At 38.8% G+C, this 18881-nt stretch overlaps 1 protein-coding gene across 1 annotated transcript in view; it reads left to right on the top strand.

Moving 5' to 3' along the window:
- Positions 1–412: 412 nt before the first annotated feature.
- Positions 413–18881, top strand: part of TGFBRAP1 (transforming growth factor beta receptor associated protein 1) — a 31792-nt gene continuing 13323 nt past the window's right edge. The window contains exons 1-5 of the mRNA XM_032204950.1: positions 413–451; positions 2224–2925; positions 7984–8178; positions 9205–9359; positions 15709–15791. Coding sequence (XP_032060841.1) covers positions 2241–2925; positions 7984–8178; positions 9205–9359; positions 15709–15791 — 1118 coding nt within the window. The 5' untranslated portion in view covers positions 413–451; positions 2224–2240. The remainder of the gene's footprint in view (positions 452–2223; positions 2926–7983; positions 8179–9204; positions 9360–15708; positions 15792–18881) is intronic.

The raw sequence follows: 18881 nt of genomic DNA, 5'->3' as shown, positions 1-18881 counted from the left end.
GCACACTGCTGGCTCATATTCAGCCGAATACACAGAGCTCTTAAGATAGTTCTATGACTTATGAATTCAGTTTTGGAATATTAACAGTAATTTAATTGTACAAGCAAGCAACGTAACGTTTATTTACATCCACAGAATCACAGAAAGGTTTGGGTTGGAAGGGACCTCAAAGCCCACCCAGCTCCACCCCTGCCATGTGCAGGGCACCTCCCCCAGCACAGGCTGCCCAGGGCCCCCTCCAGCCCGGCCTTGGGCACCTCAGGGATGGGACCCCCACACCCACCCTAACGGCCCCACGTGACGGGAAGGCAGCGGGCGGGGCGGGGCGCGGTACCGGAAGCCTGGCGCCCGCCCCTCCCCTCCCCTCCCCTCCCCGCGGCCGGCGGAGCCCCAGCGAGGCCCGGCCCGGCCCGGCCGCGGATCCCGGAGCGGCGCCGCCCGGCGCTCGCAGGTGGGTGGGGGGTGAAGGGGGTGGGATAAGGCCCCGGGGGGCCTGGAGGGGTTTCTCTCGCCGTGTGGTGGCCGGGGGGGGTTGTTGGGTGCCGGGCGTCTGAGGAATTTAAACCCCGGGTGAGGCTGCGGCTTGAAACGGGCAGGGAAAGAAAATCCAAAACCTTCTAACTTCTGGGGGAGATATAAGAAATGCTTGGCTTGAAAGACCACCTTATACCGCAATTTATTTCTGGATGTATTCTTGCTTTGGGCTAATTTCAGTTCCTGGTAACTCATGAATTGTCGTTCACCTTATTAATCTTTGCAAATTTTTATTATGGTTTTCAATGTTGCCTTGTAAAAGCAACTCTTTATTTTTACATATAGCGCTTTGAAACAGAATTCATATTTACTACTAGTATTTAATTTTACGGTGGTTACAGTCATGCTTTGGTCCACCAAAGTTTCATTAGGCTGCCCAGGGAAGTGGTGGAGTCTCCATCCCTGGAAGTCTTCAAAAGACGTTTAGATGTAGAGCTTAGGGATATGGTTTAGTGGGGACTGTTAGTGTTAGGTCAGAGGTTGGACTCGATGATCTTGAGGTCTCTTCCAACCGAAACAATTCTGTGAGTCTGTGATTTGACGTTTTATATCTCCACAGTATGTGTGGAGTAGAAATAATTGTGCGTGTTGTTTCTCAAAGCCAACACCGAGTGTCTTGAATGGAGAAGTGGTTGTTACAGAGCAGTCGTGGCATAGCGAAGGGTGACTAATTTAGGTCAGCAGTTCTTCGTCTGTTCTTCCAAGGGCTCAGCACAGGTGTCTGCTGGTGCCATATAAAAGCAAGACTAGTCTGCAGCACAGCAAAATTACATCGACTGGTTTCAAAACACTGATAATCGCTTCATGAATTGGATCTGCCCCTTGGCAGTGCTTGGTTGTAAAAGGGAAGGTCTAGTTTGCAGAATGTGAATATTGTAAGTGCTGCTTTGCACTTAAAAACAATCTTTGGGGATGGTTGTGATAGTAGTGAACAAAAACTCCTCTAATTTCAGTGCTTCTTGAGCATAATAAGCACTGTATGGGTCATACTTCCAAACCAGCTGTATGACCATGCACTAATATTTGCCAAGTCCATAGTGTGGTATTCAGTGCTACTCACGCATCTCTAAAACGAATGCTTGATGATATTACCCCCAAAAAATCAGTGATTTTCATGAATTATTTTTCAGTGGCTTGAAAGTTAATTTCATTTCTTATTGTTGGAAAGTCAGGAATGGAAATGTGTTAGATGGAATCTGCCTGTGATATTTCATGAGAAGAGTTACTAATAGGGCTAAATTTTGTCAAATAAAATGTAAAGCAACATGAGATGTTAATGTGTAGCACTCAGCCTTGTAGCTACTCTAGAAGTCTAAGAGACAAAGTTCGTATCATTTCATGTAGAGAAGATGTTTGAAAGCCACAAAGTAGTAGTAGGAAGAACTGCATGCAGTGCCAAAGTATCAGAGAGCCAGCAATGGGCTTGTTCCTTGTGGAAGAAGCATTGCTTTCAAATTATCTGGGTGCTACTGTGAATCTACTTCAGAACAGACTTGAAGTGAGAAGTCAGTTTGAGTCAGTTCAGTGGTTATTAACATGCTCCTTCTGGTTTGCGTAATCTGGTTGGAAACAAGAATGTAGCCCGTAAAAAGAAAAAGCAACTGTGAAGTTTTTGTGCTGGTAAATGTTAAATGGCTGCCTCTAATACTTGATGGTGGTGATTTGGTACCTTTTTTCTTCCTTACTCAGATCACCCGGAAGACACAATGAGTGTGAAAGCTTTCAAGCTCGTTTCTGCTGTGGAGCGGGAGGTGTTAATGGGAGACAAAAATCACATCAACATCGAATGCATCGAGTGTTGTGGAAAGAACCTCTACATTGGAACCAACGACTGCTTTATCTATCACTTCCTGCTGGATGAAAAGCTATCGACAGCTGGAAAAATAACTTTTGCTGCCACCAAGCAACTGCATAAATACCTGGGCTTCAAGAAGCCTGTGAATGAGTTGAAAGCAGCATCTGCACTCACCAGGCTGCTTGTGCTGTGTGACAACACGATAACACTAGTTAACATGATGAACTTGGAGCCAGTCCCCACTGGTGCTAGAATCAAAGGAGCTGTGACGTTCACCTTAAATGAAAACCCTGTGAGTGGGGACCCTTTTTGTGTCGAAGTCTGCATTATCTCAGTCAAGCGACGGACCATTCAGATGTTCATGGTGTTCGAAGACAGAGTCCAGATCGTGAAGGAAGTGTTTACCCCAGAGCAACCCTGTGCCGTGGCTGTAGATGGCTATTACTTGTGTCTTGCGCTTACTACACAGTACATCATTTTGAATTATAATACTGGCGTCTCCCAGGATCTATTTCCTTACTGCAGCGATGAGAAACGGCCAATTGTGAAGAGGATTGGCAGGCAAGAGTTTCTGTTGGCTGGTCCTGGAGGGCTAGGTGAGACTGAGGTTATATACTTCTCTTTCTTTGGACCTGAGAAGGGAAGCTTAAGCAACCATTAGTATTATACAGAACCACAATATTTTTCTTCACGTTCATACTGGAATGTTGTGTTTCCAAGGTAGATGGTACTAGTACTAAATGTTACTGCTCTTCTGCCTTCTTAATGCACACAAATCAGATTATTTGTATTTTAATCCTGCCTGTAGAAAGCTTTATGTCTGTATAAACAGATAACAAGGTAAGTAGCGTCCTGCAGGACAGAGTGAATAAAACTTGGTTGGTGCCATGTGAAACCTCAAAGGCTGATAGCCGGCCTGTAGTGACTAGCTGCACTGAGTTTGAAGAGCCCCATGTTGCTGTGAATTATTATTTTATTTTATTTAGTGTAGGCAAGCTGTTTTTTCCTGTGCTGCTACTCAGAGTTTGTACAAACTCCCTTTTAGAGACTGTTACAGATTCAAAAATAGGCATGTTTTATTACAGCACTGATGAGAAAAGTTAACGGAACTAAGCTGCATCCCAACTCCTGCATACGTAAACTCGGTCTTAACTGTAGATCTTGTGACCCTGGACAGTGTTGTTGCTTATTTTTTAGTAGTTTTCAGCTCTGCATTACAGAAAATGATTAAGTATTGCAAAAATAAAGTTAGATCATGAGAGAGAATACTCTCATCTAATGGATGTTTGTAAGGGCTAATGCTGCTGCAATCTGTCTAAATCAACAACATGCTGTAAATTCAGTAATCTTGAGCTTTTTTGGGGAAAGCTGCGATATCCCAGAGCTGACCAGATGCAGAATGCTTTCATGCTGTTTGCTGTATGATCCTACATTTAAGAGGTGCTGTTTATTTGTCTTCCCTAACGCATTAGGAATAACATGATACAAAGAGATCTCAAACGTTTAGGTCTGTAATTCAGGGATCTACGTGTTTTTTAATAAATTGCAAAGGAAATCAGGAATGTGATTAGGTGCTTATATTGAATTTTCACCTCATGACCAGATATACATCAACTCACCATTTTTCCTTGAAAGAAGTAGGTATCCATTAGAATATCAGCTTATGCAAATTAAAGATGTTCCAAGATGAACTTATTTTTTCAGACTGGAGACTTCTGTAAATCGTCTTGGTTACATGCTTTATATTAGAACTGTTTGTTGTTTTGAACATGGATGTAAATTTGTGGGTATTAACTTTCACAGCACTACTAAATTGGTTAAAATTCATGACTGGATTGTCTGGAAGTATTCCTTTTTGATGTACTTCTAGGGAGACACGGTTCTTACTTTAATCTGTATTTTTATAGGAATGAAATCAGATTCTGTTCCTTTGTTTACATTTTTTTTAGAAGATTAGATATATTCTCACAAAATAGAAAGCAGAATTATATTTAGTTAGACTTTTGTTTTTTATCTGCTATCCTGAGAGAGAGCTATCCAGTGAAGACCTTTGTTTACAAATCAAGTATGCCTGTGTAAGTAGATTGTCCTGAGGTTAAAATACCAGGTATGTGATATCTTAAGCACTCTTCTACACTCCTGCACAAATCTATACTTCTGTAGTTCTAGATGTGCTGTAAACTTTCTCTTTTCCTGTAATGCAGGCAAAATCTGACTTGAGCTATCAGACACCTTACGAAGACTGCTTGCTACTGATCATATAGTATTTCGCAGATTGTATAGTATTTTCTTGCCAAACTTGGTTTGGCAAGATATTTTTTTTTAATCATCTGTTTTCCATTCCACCCTCACTGTAGTTTTGTTTAGTATCATCCCCCTTGCTGTTTTTCCTCAGTAAAATTCTTGGTGTCTTTAGCAATAGTCTCTGCAGTTGAGAAGGTAGGTGAGCACCACTATAAAACATCATTGGCATCTTGGCATTTGTGACAGGCTCTTGCTGTTAAGTGAATGGTCTTGAAAAGACTTGATGTAGATCTTAAATCCTCATTTTGGTTTGCATTTCTACACCTTATTAATACGCGTTCATCTGGCATTTGGTAGAGCATCTATATTAAATTAAATTGGTGCTTAAAGGGTGGTGGTCGGTGTCATGAGGAGAGTGCTAATGGAAATAACATGGGTGGTGGCACAGCCTGCACCCACAGCAAGTTTGGATGTGATACAAACATGGGAGGAGTGGCTAATACAAAGATGATGATGTGATTGCAGCATCTTATGTGAGGAGAGGCTGTGAAGCCTTGGGACTGTTCAATCTGATTAAGAGGAGGCTTGGAGAGATCTTAGTGGAATTTATGGGGAGGATAGTAAAGACACACATCAGTCTCTGCTCAGAGAGGTAATGGGTACAAATTAAAATACAGGAAATTCCATGGAAACATGAGAAAATCATCCTCATTTTGATTGTGGTCAAGCTGGAACTAGGAGAGGATGTGGAGACTGTTCTTCAAGGTACTTAAAAATCTGTCTGGAGGAGGTCTTGAGCAACCTAATTGAACGTGCTTTAGCTGGGAGATTAAACTGGGTGATCTCCAGAGGTCCCTTCCAAATTCAACTATTCCATAACTTTAACAGGCAAAAACACAGATTTTAAGTACCTAATTTTAGTTTATTCCTTTTGCCTTTCCAGCACAAACTCTTCTCACTGGTGCGTGGTTTGAGCAGTTACGTAGTGACTGAGCAGCATACAACTGGACAACCGAGCCTTGTAACTTAGGGCAGAGCACGTGTGCTAAGCAGAACGATTGATAAAAGGTTATGGGGGGTCTTCTCACAGTTGATACTGCAGAAAGCAGAGTGGTCAGTGGTAACAAACATGTCCCCTTCCTGTTTGCAACCACTTATAGTGTTCTTCATACTGTCAACTTTGATAACCAAAAGTCCTCATATTAGAGTTTTAAAGAAGTAAAGAATAATGCTGCTTTCCATACTTCACTTTTTCCACATATTTTCGCTAATAAACTTCTTCTTTGGGAAAAAAAAAAAAAAAAAAAACCTACAGAATCTATTCTACAAAGCCCTGAGTAACCCGATCTAATTTGATCCTGCTTTGAGTGAGAAGAGTTGGACTGGATGTCCTCTGGAAGAACTGATATTTTTCTTTGGTTCTGTGATTCTACAGATTTCTAGATCTCTTGGTGCTAAAAATAGCACAGCTGTGTTTTGAGTGATTCCTGTAACTTTTGGATAGCATGTGCATTTTTAATACAGAATTGATCAGTGACTTCATCTTTCATCAATTATATTCCTGTACTTAGCCAGAAACCACAGCCTTTTCATAGTTGTAGTGTTATTATCCTTAGGTGAGAGCTGGAGTAACTGGAAGGCATTAAAAATGGGTAGTACAGTCAGCCTTGCATAATATTTCACTTCTGATCCCCAAGGTTATTAAGATCTATAGAAGAAATTTGGAGCGCGTATGATGGTATTTTCTGCAAGGTGCTCTGATAAAAAAAAAAAAAAACTGAATCATTATAGTGTGAAAGTAAATAACATTATTTGCTAATAGGTGTGAAATGATGGCTTTGTCTAGCACCCCTACTCAAAGGAGGGGTCTGATCATTTCAAATGTTCTCTAAAGGATTCAGAATCTTAATTTCTATACCAGGGTTCTGTAACAATCTACAACCACTTTTTTTTTTTTTTTTCACTTTCAATATGGCCCTCCTACCCAGCTACCCTTACCTCATTATCCGCTGTTTGGAAGAGCTTTTGTACATGGAATAACATAATCTTTTAATCTCTGTTCTTTAGAGCTCAGACTTATTCTGCCAGCTGTCAAGTGGCTTATTCCTGCTGTAGGACAATTTCCATAGTCACATTTTGAGTGTAAAAAGTACGGATTCTAAGTGGTTTTTGTTCATGTTTAAAACTGAAATTTACATCATGCTTCAGGATGGCTCATGGTCAAAATTGCTGAACAATGTTTGTAAATTCAGACTGGGATTTTTCTTCAAGTTAATGCTAGAAGCCTCAGGAAATAGAATTGGGGAATACCAAGTACAAGAAATAAAAAGGCATATTGTTCAAAAGCAAGTCAAACTCTCTGGAAGAGAATAGACAGGAAGTGGTAGAGAAAAACACAAATTAACTGAAGATACTGGATTTAATCTTGTTACATTGAAGGCATTGTTGGAACCTGTGGGGATCTGGGGGTCGGCCTCTTCTCACAGGTAACTAGCGATAGGACTAGAGGGAATGGCCTCAAGTTGTGCCAGGGGAGGTTCAGGTTTGCAATGAGGAGACATTTCTGCTCAGAAAGAGCAGTCAGGCACTGGGACGGGTTGCCCAGGGAGGTGGTGGAGTCACCGTCCCTGGGGGTGCGCAAGGAGAGGTTGGGCCTGGTGCTTGGGGACATGGGTTAGTGGGTGACAGTGGTGGCGGGGGAGTGGTTGGACCAGGTGATCTTGGAGGGCTTTTCCAACCCTAATTATTCTGTGATTCTATGATATTTATGTCTAATCTGTGCTTGGCTTTTGTGAAAATGTTTTATACATAACTTCAGATTTTTTTCAAATGATTGATTGCACCTTACAGGAAGTAATTCTTTTGAAGAAACTCAACTCTCATCCTGTGAAAAATTTGCAATGGCAAAAGTGATGAAGTAAATAACTGTCTATATACTAAAATCCTCTTCAGGCATGCAACACAGCAAAGAATAAATATTCCTATATTGCGGGATAGGTCAGGCAGCACAGACCTGCAGATCTTAAGACAATATTTTTTGTATTGTTTGAATGTTGGATCTCACTAAATATCTCACTAAATATTTGTTGTTATGAATGATTTTGAACATGGCATAATTCTTTAAACTTTGTTTTTAATAACCCAAATAGTTCTTGTTAGGCCTTTTCAGTATTCCTCTCTTCATTTCTCATGGTGTTTGTTTCTGTGGGTAAAGGATAAAGCAAAACTTGAACAGAACAAACCAACAGGTGTGTAAGATCCAAGGAGCTATGATGCACTGTCATTGTGTTATCTGATACTGCATCTGTTCTTTGGGGCCTGTTCTTTCTATACCCTGGTATCCATACTGGGAAGGGGAGGGAATAGTCTTTGATTAGTGCAACCCTCAAGCTTTTTTTCTTTTCTTGTAGGCATGTTTGCAACTGTGGATGGCATTTCACAGCGAGCCCCTGTGCACTGGTCCGAGAACGTGATTGGAGCAGCTTTGTGCTTTCCCTACGTTGTTGCTCTGGATGAGGAGTTCATTACAGTGCACAGCATGCTTGACCAGCAGCAAAAGCAAACCTTACCTTTTAAAGAAGGACACATTCTGCAGGACTTTGAAGGTATTCCAAAGGATGCTTTTTTGTAATTCTGGAACAGTCTCAGTGTGGGCACAGTCACTTCCATTTGTTCTTCTTAAATAAAATATCTAGCAAGCATGTTAACCATTGTCACTTTTCCCTTGCAAATACATTTGTGGTTAGATTCCTGCTGCTTGTGCCTATGGTATGAAAAAGTGTTTGTTATCCAAAATTCAACACTTCTAGCAAAATGTATGACAGTTGTCAAGTCCATTGTCAGATAGGAGTGTGTGGGCCTAGAGTTTTTTCTTATAATTTATTTTCTCTACTGTAACTATTAGCTTTATGTTTTGTGAAGGAACAGTATTAGCTTGGTGTTATGAGTCCATAATTGTGAGCTATGAATATCTGTCCACTGCTTTTCCTGGCAGTTGTAACATCTTAAAATTGTTCTTTTGGGCTACTAACTAAAATATCTGTTAAAGGTTCAGAAGTAGGTATTTATAAAGAATTTTTAAACAGAAATATGAGAATTATGATGTTACCTGAAAAATATGACTAAGTGTGGAATACATTGCATCACTCTTTTTTTTTTTTCCTCTTTCTAAGAGAGTTACAAACTCTAGTACTGTGAACTGTGTGTTACTAGTTACCTTTGATGTACAGCTTACAATTTCCTACTGTAAGCCTGAGGAAATAAACTAGCAGCTACAGGTCTCTGTTGTCTTGAATCTGGGCAATAGTTTTACAGTGGTGACCTGTACAACCTTGGCTGTCATCTCCTATGATGAGCCATTTCATTTACTTAGAGTGAATAAAACCTGCTGTAAATAAATAAAACTCTTATATTTGTGTGAGGGCCAACTTACAGGTAATCTGTAAATCTTACAGGTAATCTGTAAATCTGTAAATAACCTGGTAAATACGTTAACAAGAAATACAAGTTTTAAAACTTTAACCCTATTTAGGTTCTTGTATCTTAAATAGCAAATATTAAAGCTTATTTCTAAAAATCTTTTTTTTCCTGCAGAGATTATAAACTGAAATATGTCTGTTTGCTCTGTCCAGGAAAGGTGATTGTTGCTACTACTAAGGGTGTGTATATCTTGGTGCCGCTGCCTTTGGAGAAACAGATTCAGGATCTTCTAGCTAGTCACAGAGTGGAAGAAGCCCTTGTCTTAGCAAAAGGAGCTCGAAGAAATATTCCAAAAGAGAAATTTCAGGTCTGTCCTTTAATTTTCATGAAAATGTAAATCTACGGTGGGGGGCTATGTATGCTGATGGTCAAATGACTGTAGAAGATGGGAGAGGGATTTACGTTGAAAAGGAATCTAACTAATATGTCTTATGGTTTCATCCTGAGGAAATAGATGTGCAACTGAATTCGTTTGTTTGTAATGGCCATGATGTTTGCAGGGTTGGATGCTGCTCTTCTGTTGGTTTTGGTATTTTTTTTTTTCTCTTTTGTACAACTAAACAAAACCAAAAGCTAGGGATAGGAAAAAATACTGCAGTGCTTATCATTCTGTGTTCACTTGTTAGTTGCTGTTTTTTTTTGTTGTTTTTTGTTTTTTGTTTTTTTTTAAAAAAAGTATACTTTACTTCCAATCAGAATTTTTAAGTTTGACTTTGTATTGGAAATTCTCACTGTGCCTTAAACTCCACGGTATTACACTTTTGAAGTTAAGTGATGGGAAATCTAAACCAAGTACATCGTAGTTCCAAGCTTGTACTGGTGTGTAACTGAATAGTTAAGATTTCAGTGCAGCAAAAGAGTATCTTACCATAGAATGGTTTGGGTTGGAAAGGACCTTTAAAGATACCTAATTCCACCCCCACCACCACCCCTCCATCATGGGCCTGTATGCCACCCACTAGATCAGGTTGCCCAGGGCCCCATCCAGCCTGGCCTTGAACACCTCCAGGGGATGGGGCATCCACAGCTTCTCTGAGTAACCTGTTTCAGTGTCTCACCACTCTCTGAGTGAAGAATTTCCTCCTTCTCTGCAGGGCTGCTCTCAATGAGTTTTTCTCCCAGTACGTATTCATGTCTGGGATTGCCTTGTCCCACATGCAGCACCTTGCGCTTGAACTTGACCCTCATTAGGTTCATGTGGGCCCACTTTTCGAGCTTGTCCAGGTCACTTCGGATGGCATCCCTTCCTTCTGTTGTATTGACTGCACCACTCGACTTGGTGTTATCTGCAAGCCAGTTCCTTTTTGGTGGAATGGTCCACTCTTCAAATCCATCTCTCTCCAATTTGGAGGCAAGGATGTCATGTGGGACCAAGTCAAAGGCCCTACAGAAGTCCAGGTAGATGACATGGGTCAGCCTTCCCTTGTGAACTGATGCAGTCACTCCATCACAGAAAGCCACCAGATTGGTCAGGCGCGATTTGCTCTTGGTGAAGTCATACTGGCTGCCTCAGATCACGTCTTGGTCTTGTGTGTGCCATGATGTTGCTCCAGGAGGATCTGTTCCATGATCTTCCCAGGCACAGAGGTGAAGCTCACCAGTCTGTAGTTCCCTGGGTCCTCCTTTCTACCCTTTTCAAAAAAGAGAGTGACTTTAGTAGATCTTTGGTTACTGAGATTTTTAGTCATTTCCTTCTACCTTGGGTTTATATTATCATAGATACGCTACTGGATTTATTCCTATCTGTGATTTAGAGACTGAAACTTGGATGAAGTCGAATGAAATCTCTGTAATATAAAGGAATAATCATTTTATTCCAGAGCAGTGTTTTAGAATGTAAAAATAATTCACCAAGCAGGTGAATGAATTTTTGATGCTTGCTTTCTTTTTTGAAACTATCTGTAGTCTACAGGAAACCTATATGCAGAGCTAAAATTAATCTTTTTCTATTTTCAGCTACTTCAGAGTGTTTCACTGCCCTCAAAATGGCATCTGTTGCATTACTTCCAGCTGAAGTAATTCCAAAATGAATTAGTCTGGCAGGATATATATATCTTAATTTTAAGAAGATTGTAATTTTATTCTTATTTCAACATTTAAACTTTGTTCAGTGCCTTTGGAAGGAAGAAGTCAATAAATTAAATGAAAATGTTAGGGATTCTTAATTCCTCTGTAGAATGAGTGGTTGGGAGGGTGCTCTGCAAGTTATTAAAAAAAAAAAAAAAAAAAAAGCTTGGCCAGAAAAGCACTTCCCTCCTTTTATTTTTAGTTTTATCTTAGTACTTAAAAAGTACTGAAGCATTTCAGCAAATTCAGAATTCAGTTTTGCATTGCATCCTTGTGTCCAAGCTTTCCTTTGCAATCTAAAGAATCAAAACAAAATTCTTCTGAGAGAACAGAATATGTGATTAAAGGTCATCATGCATAGGCATTAATTTTCTAATTATTTATTTCCAGTTTATGAGTATTAGCATGGAAGATGTCTTCTTTTTTTGTCGTTGGTTGTTTTTTTCCCACAGATTTATCTGCAATTTTTTATCTGAAATTGATATGGAATCTCATTCCTCTGAAGTTTTCTTGCTTTTAGGATTTTTCTGTCTTTAGGATAAGTCACTTTCTGCTTACGTGTGCATTATGTGCACTGAATGTCTTACTTCCTGAAATTACTGTTTCCTAGAATAAGTTTTTTCTTACTTTGTGCTTTTAAGGGTGTTCAGTTACTTTGGGTGAATGCTATGGTAGAAAAACAGGAAGCTATTTACTTGTATGCAAAACAACCTGTTGTGGTTCTGAGTTGTACCTACAGACTGATGCTAACCAGCCTAAATTGATAGTCTCCCATTGACTCATATTAAAATGATTAAATTTGGCTTAGCTGTTGACAAGGTAGTCCAATTTTTCAGAGCGCATCAGTAGTTGGAAATATAACATGTTGAGCTTGCTTTCTAATGTGCCTCTGATAATTAATGCTGTCATTACAGGTTTGCTACAAGCACATCAGTCTTGCCTTTACTGTAGTCTCGCGTAATATAAATCTGATGGAGTACAACCAAATTACATGCCTTGCATGCATGCATCTTTTGCATAATTTCTTTGTCGTACTTTACCTGATCACATAGTTGCTCCTTTCCAACTTCTGTCTCGTAGATATCTTCAGGTATCTATTTTGCAAGCTTTACTGATTCTTGAGTAGCTGACAAATTCTAGGATTTATTTTGCCATTTTGTACTAGCAGAGGTAGGAAGACCGAGGTATTCAGTTAATACGCTTGATCCAGGAGCTATAATTTATCCTTACAAAAGAGCAATTGTAACTTCTTGATACAGGCAGTATTTTGTACAAGGAAAACCTGTTGTCCACAAGCTGCTGTATTTTCCCCAGTTTGGGATGGCTTTTGTTGTCTACACGTAACTAACTCAGTCAAGAGAGTTCTTGAGGGCATAGGGTTTTTTCCTACAGTTGAGTACTGCGTTGTTGTTGCATGCATACACAAGTGCACGCTGTCTCTCTTTGTATCAGCATAAATATGCATATATTCCAATAGTACAGAATAATAGTGGGTTGGAAACAGTAAAGTACTACATTCACAGAACTGTTTGTGCAACTGGTGTTACTGGAAAGAAGGAGGTCAAGCATTAGTAGCTCTAACCTGTTGTTTAAGCTATAGCCCCTGCAGACTACAAATTTCTCTGCTATATTACATGAAAATTTCTTTGTCTTCAAACATCGAGAATTATTGTGAAGTAAAAACTGCTAAGCAAAGTGGTGCAAGGAGATGGCGTTGCTGGATATCATATCGAAAGAATACAGAGGCCTTTCTACCATGCTACCATGAAATGACTGAATGCTACTTATTAATTTTTCAGGACAGCTGAAGTTTGCAGAAATCATGGTTGATGGTAGTGAAGACCTTGGTTAGATTGACACACATCTTGCATAGGTATCTCTTTTTTTGCCTCTCATTTTTCACTAGTTTCAAAACACTTGTTTAACTGTACACAAACCTGACCAGAAAGCTAAAGTAACTTCCTACAAAAAATCTTTTTGCAATCTTGTTGGTAATGCTGATCATCCTAGAAAGACTTCTTTTAGCAGCTGTGAGAATTAAAGCTTCACTACAGCCATTGCAGGTTCAGCAGTCATCTTTCTTTGCTAGTGCTTTTTCAAATATGAATTAATACAAATCTTAATTCAGTTTCTGCAGCTAGACTTTTGTTCTCACCATTTTTTTCTAATGTGAATTCAGTCAACAATACAGAATTTACCTAAAGCATTTCAAGTCCTACAGTTGCCCTTCAAAAATGATAGGGGAATAAATAATGTGTTGAATTTTGATGGATTACAGCTTAGTACCTTTTTAAAAGATACTAATTACAATATTATGGCAGATGAGTCTGGAAGAACTCATTCTAGAAGATGGCTCTCCTATTGTAAACAAAAATTAAGTGTAGTTGGCGTATAGATGTAGCTTGTTTTTAAGATTCTGGGAGAGACTGTAGAATTTTCTACATCTGTTGCTTCCATAATCTTCAGCATTTGACATCAAAATGTCTTATGATAAACTTGGCTGAAAATCAACATGGATGCTTATTGGTTTATCTTTCAGAAGTTGGGAAAGTCTCTGCCAGCCAGGAGACATTTTCCAACCCTTTCATGCATGACTTCAAGGGACAAGTGAAGATGTATTAACACTTAAATGAAAGTGAACACCACTTAATCAGTTTAAATTTAAAGCTGATTTCTTAGGGCTGTACTTAAAACGAACTCATTGACAGTTTAACTTCTATTTGAAAAGATTGCTGTACAAGTAAGGCAGTGTCTTCAGAGTGTTAGATCAATTCAAACTTAATTCCAATATCCTAATTCATAATGTGTAAATATTAGCAGTCCCTCCACTGGAAAAAATGAAAAGACTTCAAAACAAAACCTTTTGATTCTGGTTTCTTTAATAGGATGAAAAATGTATTGTAACCCTCCCTAGCAAGTTTGAAACCAGATTTTGAAGTTTCCTGGTGGAACAAGGTGCAGGTAGTTGATGGTAAAGGATTTCAATCTGCATCCTTAGGCAGTAACCAGACAGGTATTCATCAGTTCACAAATTTGGATTCATTTGTTTAATACCATAGCTGTAAATGCAAAATATTTTATACATTTTGCTTATGTATTATGAGGCAGTTTTACTTTATTACTGTATTTAATTTCCCTTTTAGCTTTATTTAATTAGTACAGTTGGATATATAGTATAGTAACATTACACATATGTAGTGAACTACTGTTTTTTATTTTCTTTGTTAGATTTTTCTGAAAAAAATGCACCAGGTAACATTTCTCTTTATTTTCCCTTTTCTTCCTGACACTGGAGAGGCGAGAAGTCCTACAGCCTTACAGATCAATAGGTTTTAATGGTTTACTAGCAATCAAGTGTTTCCTTAGGATTATCCATTAGTGAAATGTGCACAGACTAAATGGACTTAAGCTGTTCTCTTAATCGATCCATGATCTTTAATCAAGGTGAAAAATCAGCAATTGGACTATCAGTCTACCTGCCTGGGGCCTCACTCTTTCAGCAATTCCCACCTGGAATTTGTTCATAAAAGTATTGCTATTTCTGTAGGTGTTTTGATTGTAAATAGGAGCCTATAGTTAAGAACAGCATTCAGGTACTGTGGTAGACATCAGAAAACTGCATATTTATTCATGGAAGAGGTGGAGGGGAAAATGAAGGGCATGTGGATTTGGCTAGCTGGCTGTATTTTCAAAATGCCAGTGTTGTCACAAATGGTGGCTTCTTTCAAAACACTGTTTAGCTTCCTTTCAGTAATTCTCTTTTTGCTATTGGAAATATTTGAGCCACATTTAATCTAGTGGTAACTAACCATTCATATTGAAGGGAGAAAAACTCACATGTAAAGTACATCTCGTGTTCTTTTTCAAGTGATTTTTTTATAAACTTTTTTCTGTCGAGTCATGATCTTAACCATAAAACATAACAACACATTGCTGTTCTTGTGCTTTACTTCTGATTTTCTTACTAATATTTTATGTATGTTTGATTTCTATATTTTATAAATTGAACTGCTTTAAAAGTATTTTTGAGAAAAGGCAGAAAATCACAAATAAGATCATCTGGGAAAGAGGCTGTGAAACTCGCCAGCAAGGCTGCTAGGGAAGTGGGGTCAGAAGAGGAGAAAGTTGGATATTTATGGTCAACTGAGACCCTTGAGTTTGTCTCGTCTTTGTCTGCTGAATTATGAGAACTTCAGAGATAACCATCAGCCTTCATGTTTGCACATACCACAAGCAAAAACTTGAGGCAGGCCATACTGATGTAAGAGAAGTTATTTTTGAATTAAAAATAAATTTTAAAAAACTTTAATTTGCTTCTCGTTGACTTTGTTTTTAGTAAGTACTAGTGCATAGTGTTGTATTTACACATCTCTAAAAAGAAACTCAGTCTGGATAGTAGATCCTGTGTATGTTCAGTTACATACAGTAGAAAATGTGGAAGATAAAGGCTTTATTTTGCATTTAACTTGATGGTCCTGCTTGAAGGTGACGTGTTCAGTGATTTTTATAAGGTACTTATTACAGACATTACTAGTACCATGTGAATAGCTCCTTACAAATATGTTTTTTTCTCCTCTTCTCTTTCATAGGTAATGTACAAACGAATCCTGCAGCAAGCAGGTTTTATACAGTTTGCACAGCTTCAGTTCCTTGAAGCAAAAGAGCTCTTCAGGTAATTGTGTAACAAGAAAATTATTTATTTATTTGTTTTTAAATAAGGAGATAGTATTCTAGGTTTTAAAAGCACTTAGTCACTTGAATGTTTTTTAATGCAGATTGGAGATCAGTGTGATAAGATAGCTTGGTTGGGAGAAAAGCAGAGTAAGACTGAAACGATTTTATATTTGAAGAGTTAATGCAACTGATTCTTTCGTATGCTAACAAACAGCAGCATTAAGGCTCTAATCCTGTATTTTGATTGTGTAGAGATTTTTTTGACTCCATGCCGATGAAGGTCAAGGCATTATTACTGAATGTGTGCTGTGACATGTGTTTTCTTAAAAAAAAAAAATAAATAAATAAATAAAAATAAAATAAACAAAGTTACAATGTATATACAATTGACACAACTACACAACTGTAGTTTTTATTGAGAATGATGCTACTGAAATTGTTTTTAACACTTCTTCTGGAAGTCTGTACAAATCTTCCCAACTCAGCTGTTTCAACAGTCACTTGTTCATACAATGACCTTGGTAATTCACTTTCACTCCATAAAATCAGTCAAAAATGCTGCTTGGTATCTTTATTTTACCTGATAATTTCATTTCTGCTAGTAGCACCTCATTCTGTGCAGGGAGGCTGTCCAGGGTTACTGTAATCCATGCTGACTACATAATTTCAGCAGATAAGAACTCTCTTCGTTTAAAATCAGTTGAGAGCCTATGGAATAGAATTGCTATGGTTAAACAGCTTGCTGTAGGTAGTAGGCTTGTATGTTATAGGGGAGGAAAAAAAAGTTGTCCTTGGGTTAATAGAAATGCGTCGAGAGAAGGGAAGCTTTGGGCAAAGTTACTATTGGAGAAGGGATTTTCCACTTTACCTACAGCTGTCCGGGGTAATGGGAAACACTGGGTTTGAATGGGCAGCACACACTGGGTGGAAATTGGAGAATGACAGGAAAGGTCTGAACAGTGTCTATGGGCAACTTGTTCTGGCCACAACCATTTTCTATATTACCTTGTAATTTTTGGCATTAGTGAGCAACTTGCAATCTTCCTTCCTCCCGGTAGTCTTACAAATACTGGACTAAATCACTGCTGTGCTGTGTATCTGAAATAGAAGTACAAGCTTTATAGTAAGGAATTTTTATAGTAAGGAATTATTTAAAGATTCCCACAAAGCCTTTCCGTGTGACTTTCTAGCAGACATCTTGTTAGTATAGCTAGTCTTAGTAAAATAGCTTGTTGAGGTTACATTAGTTGTAAAATTTCTTCACTGTCTGGGTGTGCCCAGGTGGCCAGAATCGTATAGCAGTGTCTTGACTGTAGCTTGACCCTTCAACCCCAACTTTTTCTATCTATCTGTTCCATCTATTCCACCCTGCCTGGCAGTAATTCACTGTAGGATCTAGTCTGAGGCTTCTGCCTTGCTGGTAGTGGTTTGAGGATTTCTTAAAAGCAGTGAAATAGGAGAAATGTATCCTGCAGGGAGCTTCAGCACCTTGTAGAAGGAGGGGAGATGGAATAGCCAAGATCAGTTATTCAGCACCCATGCATCTAGCAGTCCATCTGACAAATGAGCTTCAATGAATGGTATTGTGCAAGCTTCTTTATCGGAACAAATGTGTTTAATGAGAACTTCCTGTCCAAGCCTGAATTTTGGAGCTCAGTCAGCATCCTGGGGTGTTCCCTTCCTCTAAAAGTTGCTATTCCGAAGCAGAACAGCTGTTCACAAGCTACTAAAAGTCTTTGCTGGGGGGACAAAGCACAGACAAGCATCCCTTCTGACCAGCCATGTGTAAGCCATAAGTACTAGGGTGACTGAAAATTCCTTGTAGAATGCAGGATCTCTGATTTTCAGTCCAGGCCATTGCACCCAGTTCAAATAATATCTGGTTATTCATTGACTGAACACTCAGACAGTCCTGTTCATTTAAGGCTTGTTGATGTTTGAGGAAAAACTGGGAAAGATAATGGCAATCCATGCAAACACTTCCTCCAATCTCTGTGTTTCTCTGGAGCTATTTCAAGCTAGCGTTAGTCAGAAATAACTCGTGTTAAAATGCCGAAGGGCAACTTGATGTCTGTCTGAAGAAAAGATGGATTTAGCAATGAAACAGTGGCATCAGTAGCTCCAACAAACTGCTGTGACATGGGGCTGCTTCTGGCCAAGTTTCATGTGAGATCATCTTATTCCTCAAAAAATGTCCGAGTTATAAATCAGCTGGGGAAATAATTGCGTTGGACTAAAGGCGTCATTTTCTTGCACCAGTAATCCTTGGATAACCTTGTCAAGATACTTGTTTTATGCTTAATGTCATAGTTCTTAGATACCAAAACTTCTAGGAGGAACGTTTTCCTACTGAGTTCCTTTAGGTTATGCTGATACTTCAAAATACTGGAGAACGTTGACAAGAAGGAAGGAAGTGCTAGCTGTATTGAAACTAAAGTAGTTCAACAGAAGGAAGAGGTTTGTTTTTTTTAATTTTTAGCTGATTTTGTTAACCTTAAATTGAGCGTGCTGTCAACAATAAAACTTTTTTTTTGGTCTGACAGATTCAGTTGTTGTTAGCACCATACAATCCATTATAACTTACAAATCATGCTGTTTCATGTTGCTGTCATTGGGGGTTTGCATGCAGTTAGACCAAACAGCGTGTTTAGCAGGCTGTTTCCTGAGTTCCAGTTATTTTGCTGAGATGTTGGTGGTATAGATGCCCCAGGGAAAACATTTCTCCGTGGTATTTGCTTATGTCCTTTCACTGGTTAGATGTTGTTTACATCTGACAGATACAGGATTTTTTCTAAACCTTGTTGTTTTTAATAAATCAAAGTATAAATTCTTCTTTTTTGGTAATATTGTCTCACCTGGGAAGAGATATAGATGGACTTCTAGCTAAGAAGCTAGCTTTCCTACAGCAGAAAGGTTTTTATAAAAAAAAAAAAAAAAAAAAAAAAAATGCTGGTAGTTATACTTGGATAGTTCATAAGTAGGATTTAGTGTTAGGTGATGTAGGACTCAGTGTTCGGCTTGCATCTTAAATGTGATTCAAGGATATAAGCTTCCATTACAGCTAGTGAGATCTGGGTAAAACAGTCAA

The sequence above is a fragment of the Aythya fuligula genome, chromosome 1 (genome assembly GCF_009819795.1).
Source record: "Aythya fuligula isolate bAytFul2 chromosome 1, bAytFul2.pri, whole genome shotgun sequence".
NCBI lineage: Eukaryota > Metazoa > Chordata > Aves > Anseriformes > Anatidae > Aythya > Aythya fuligula.
This window is presented reverse-complemented; position numbering and strand designations above follow the sequence as displayed.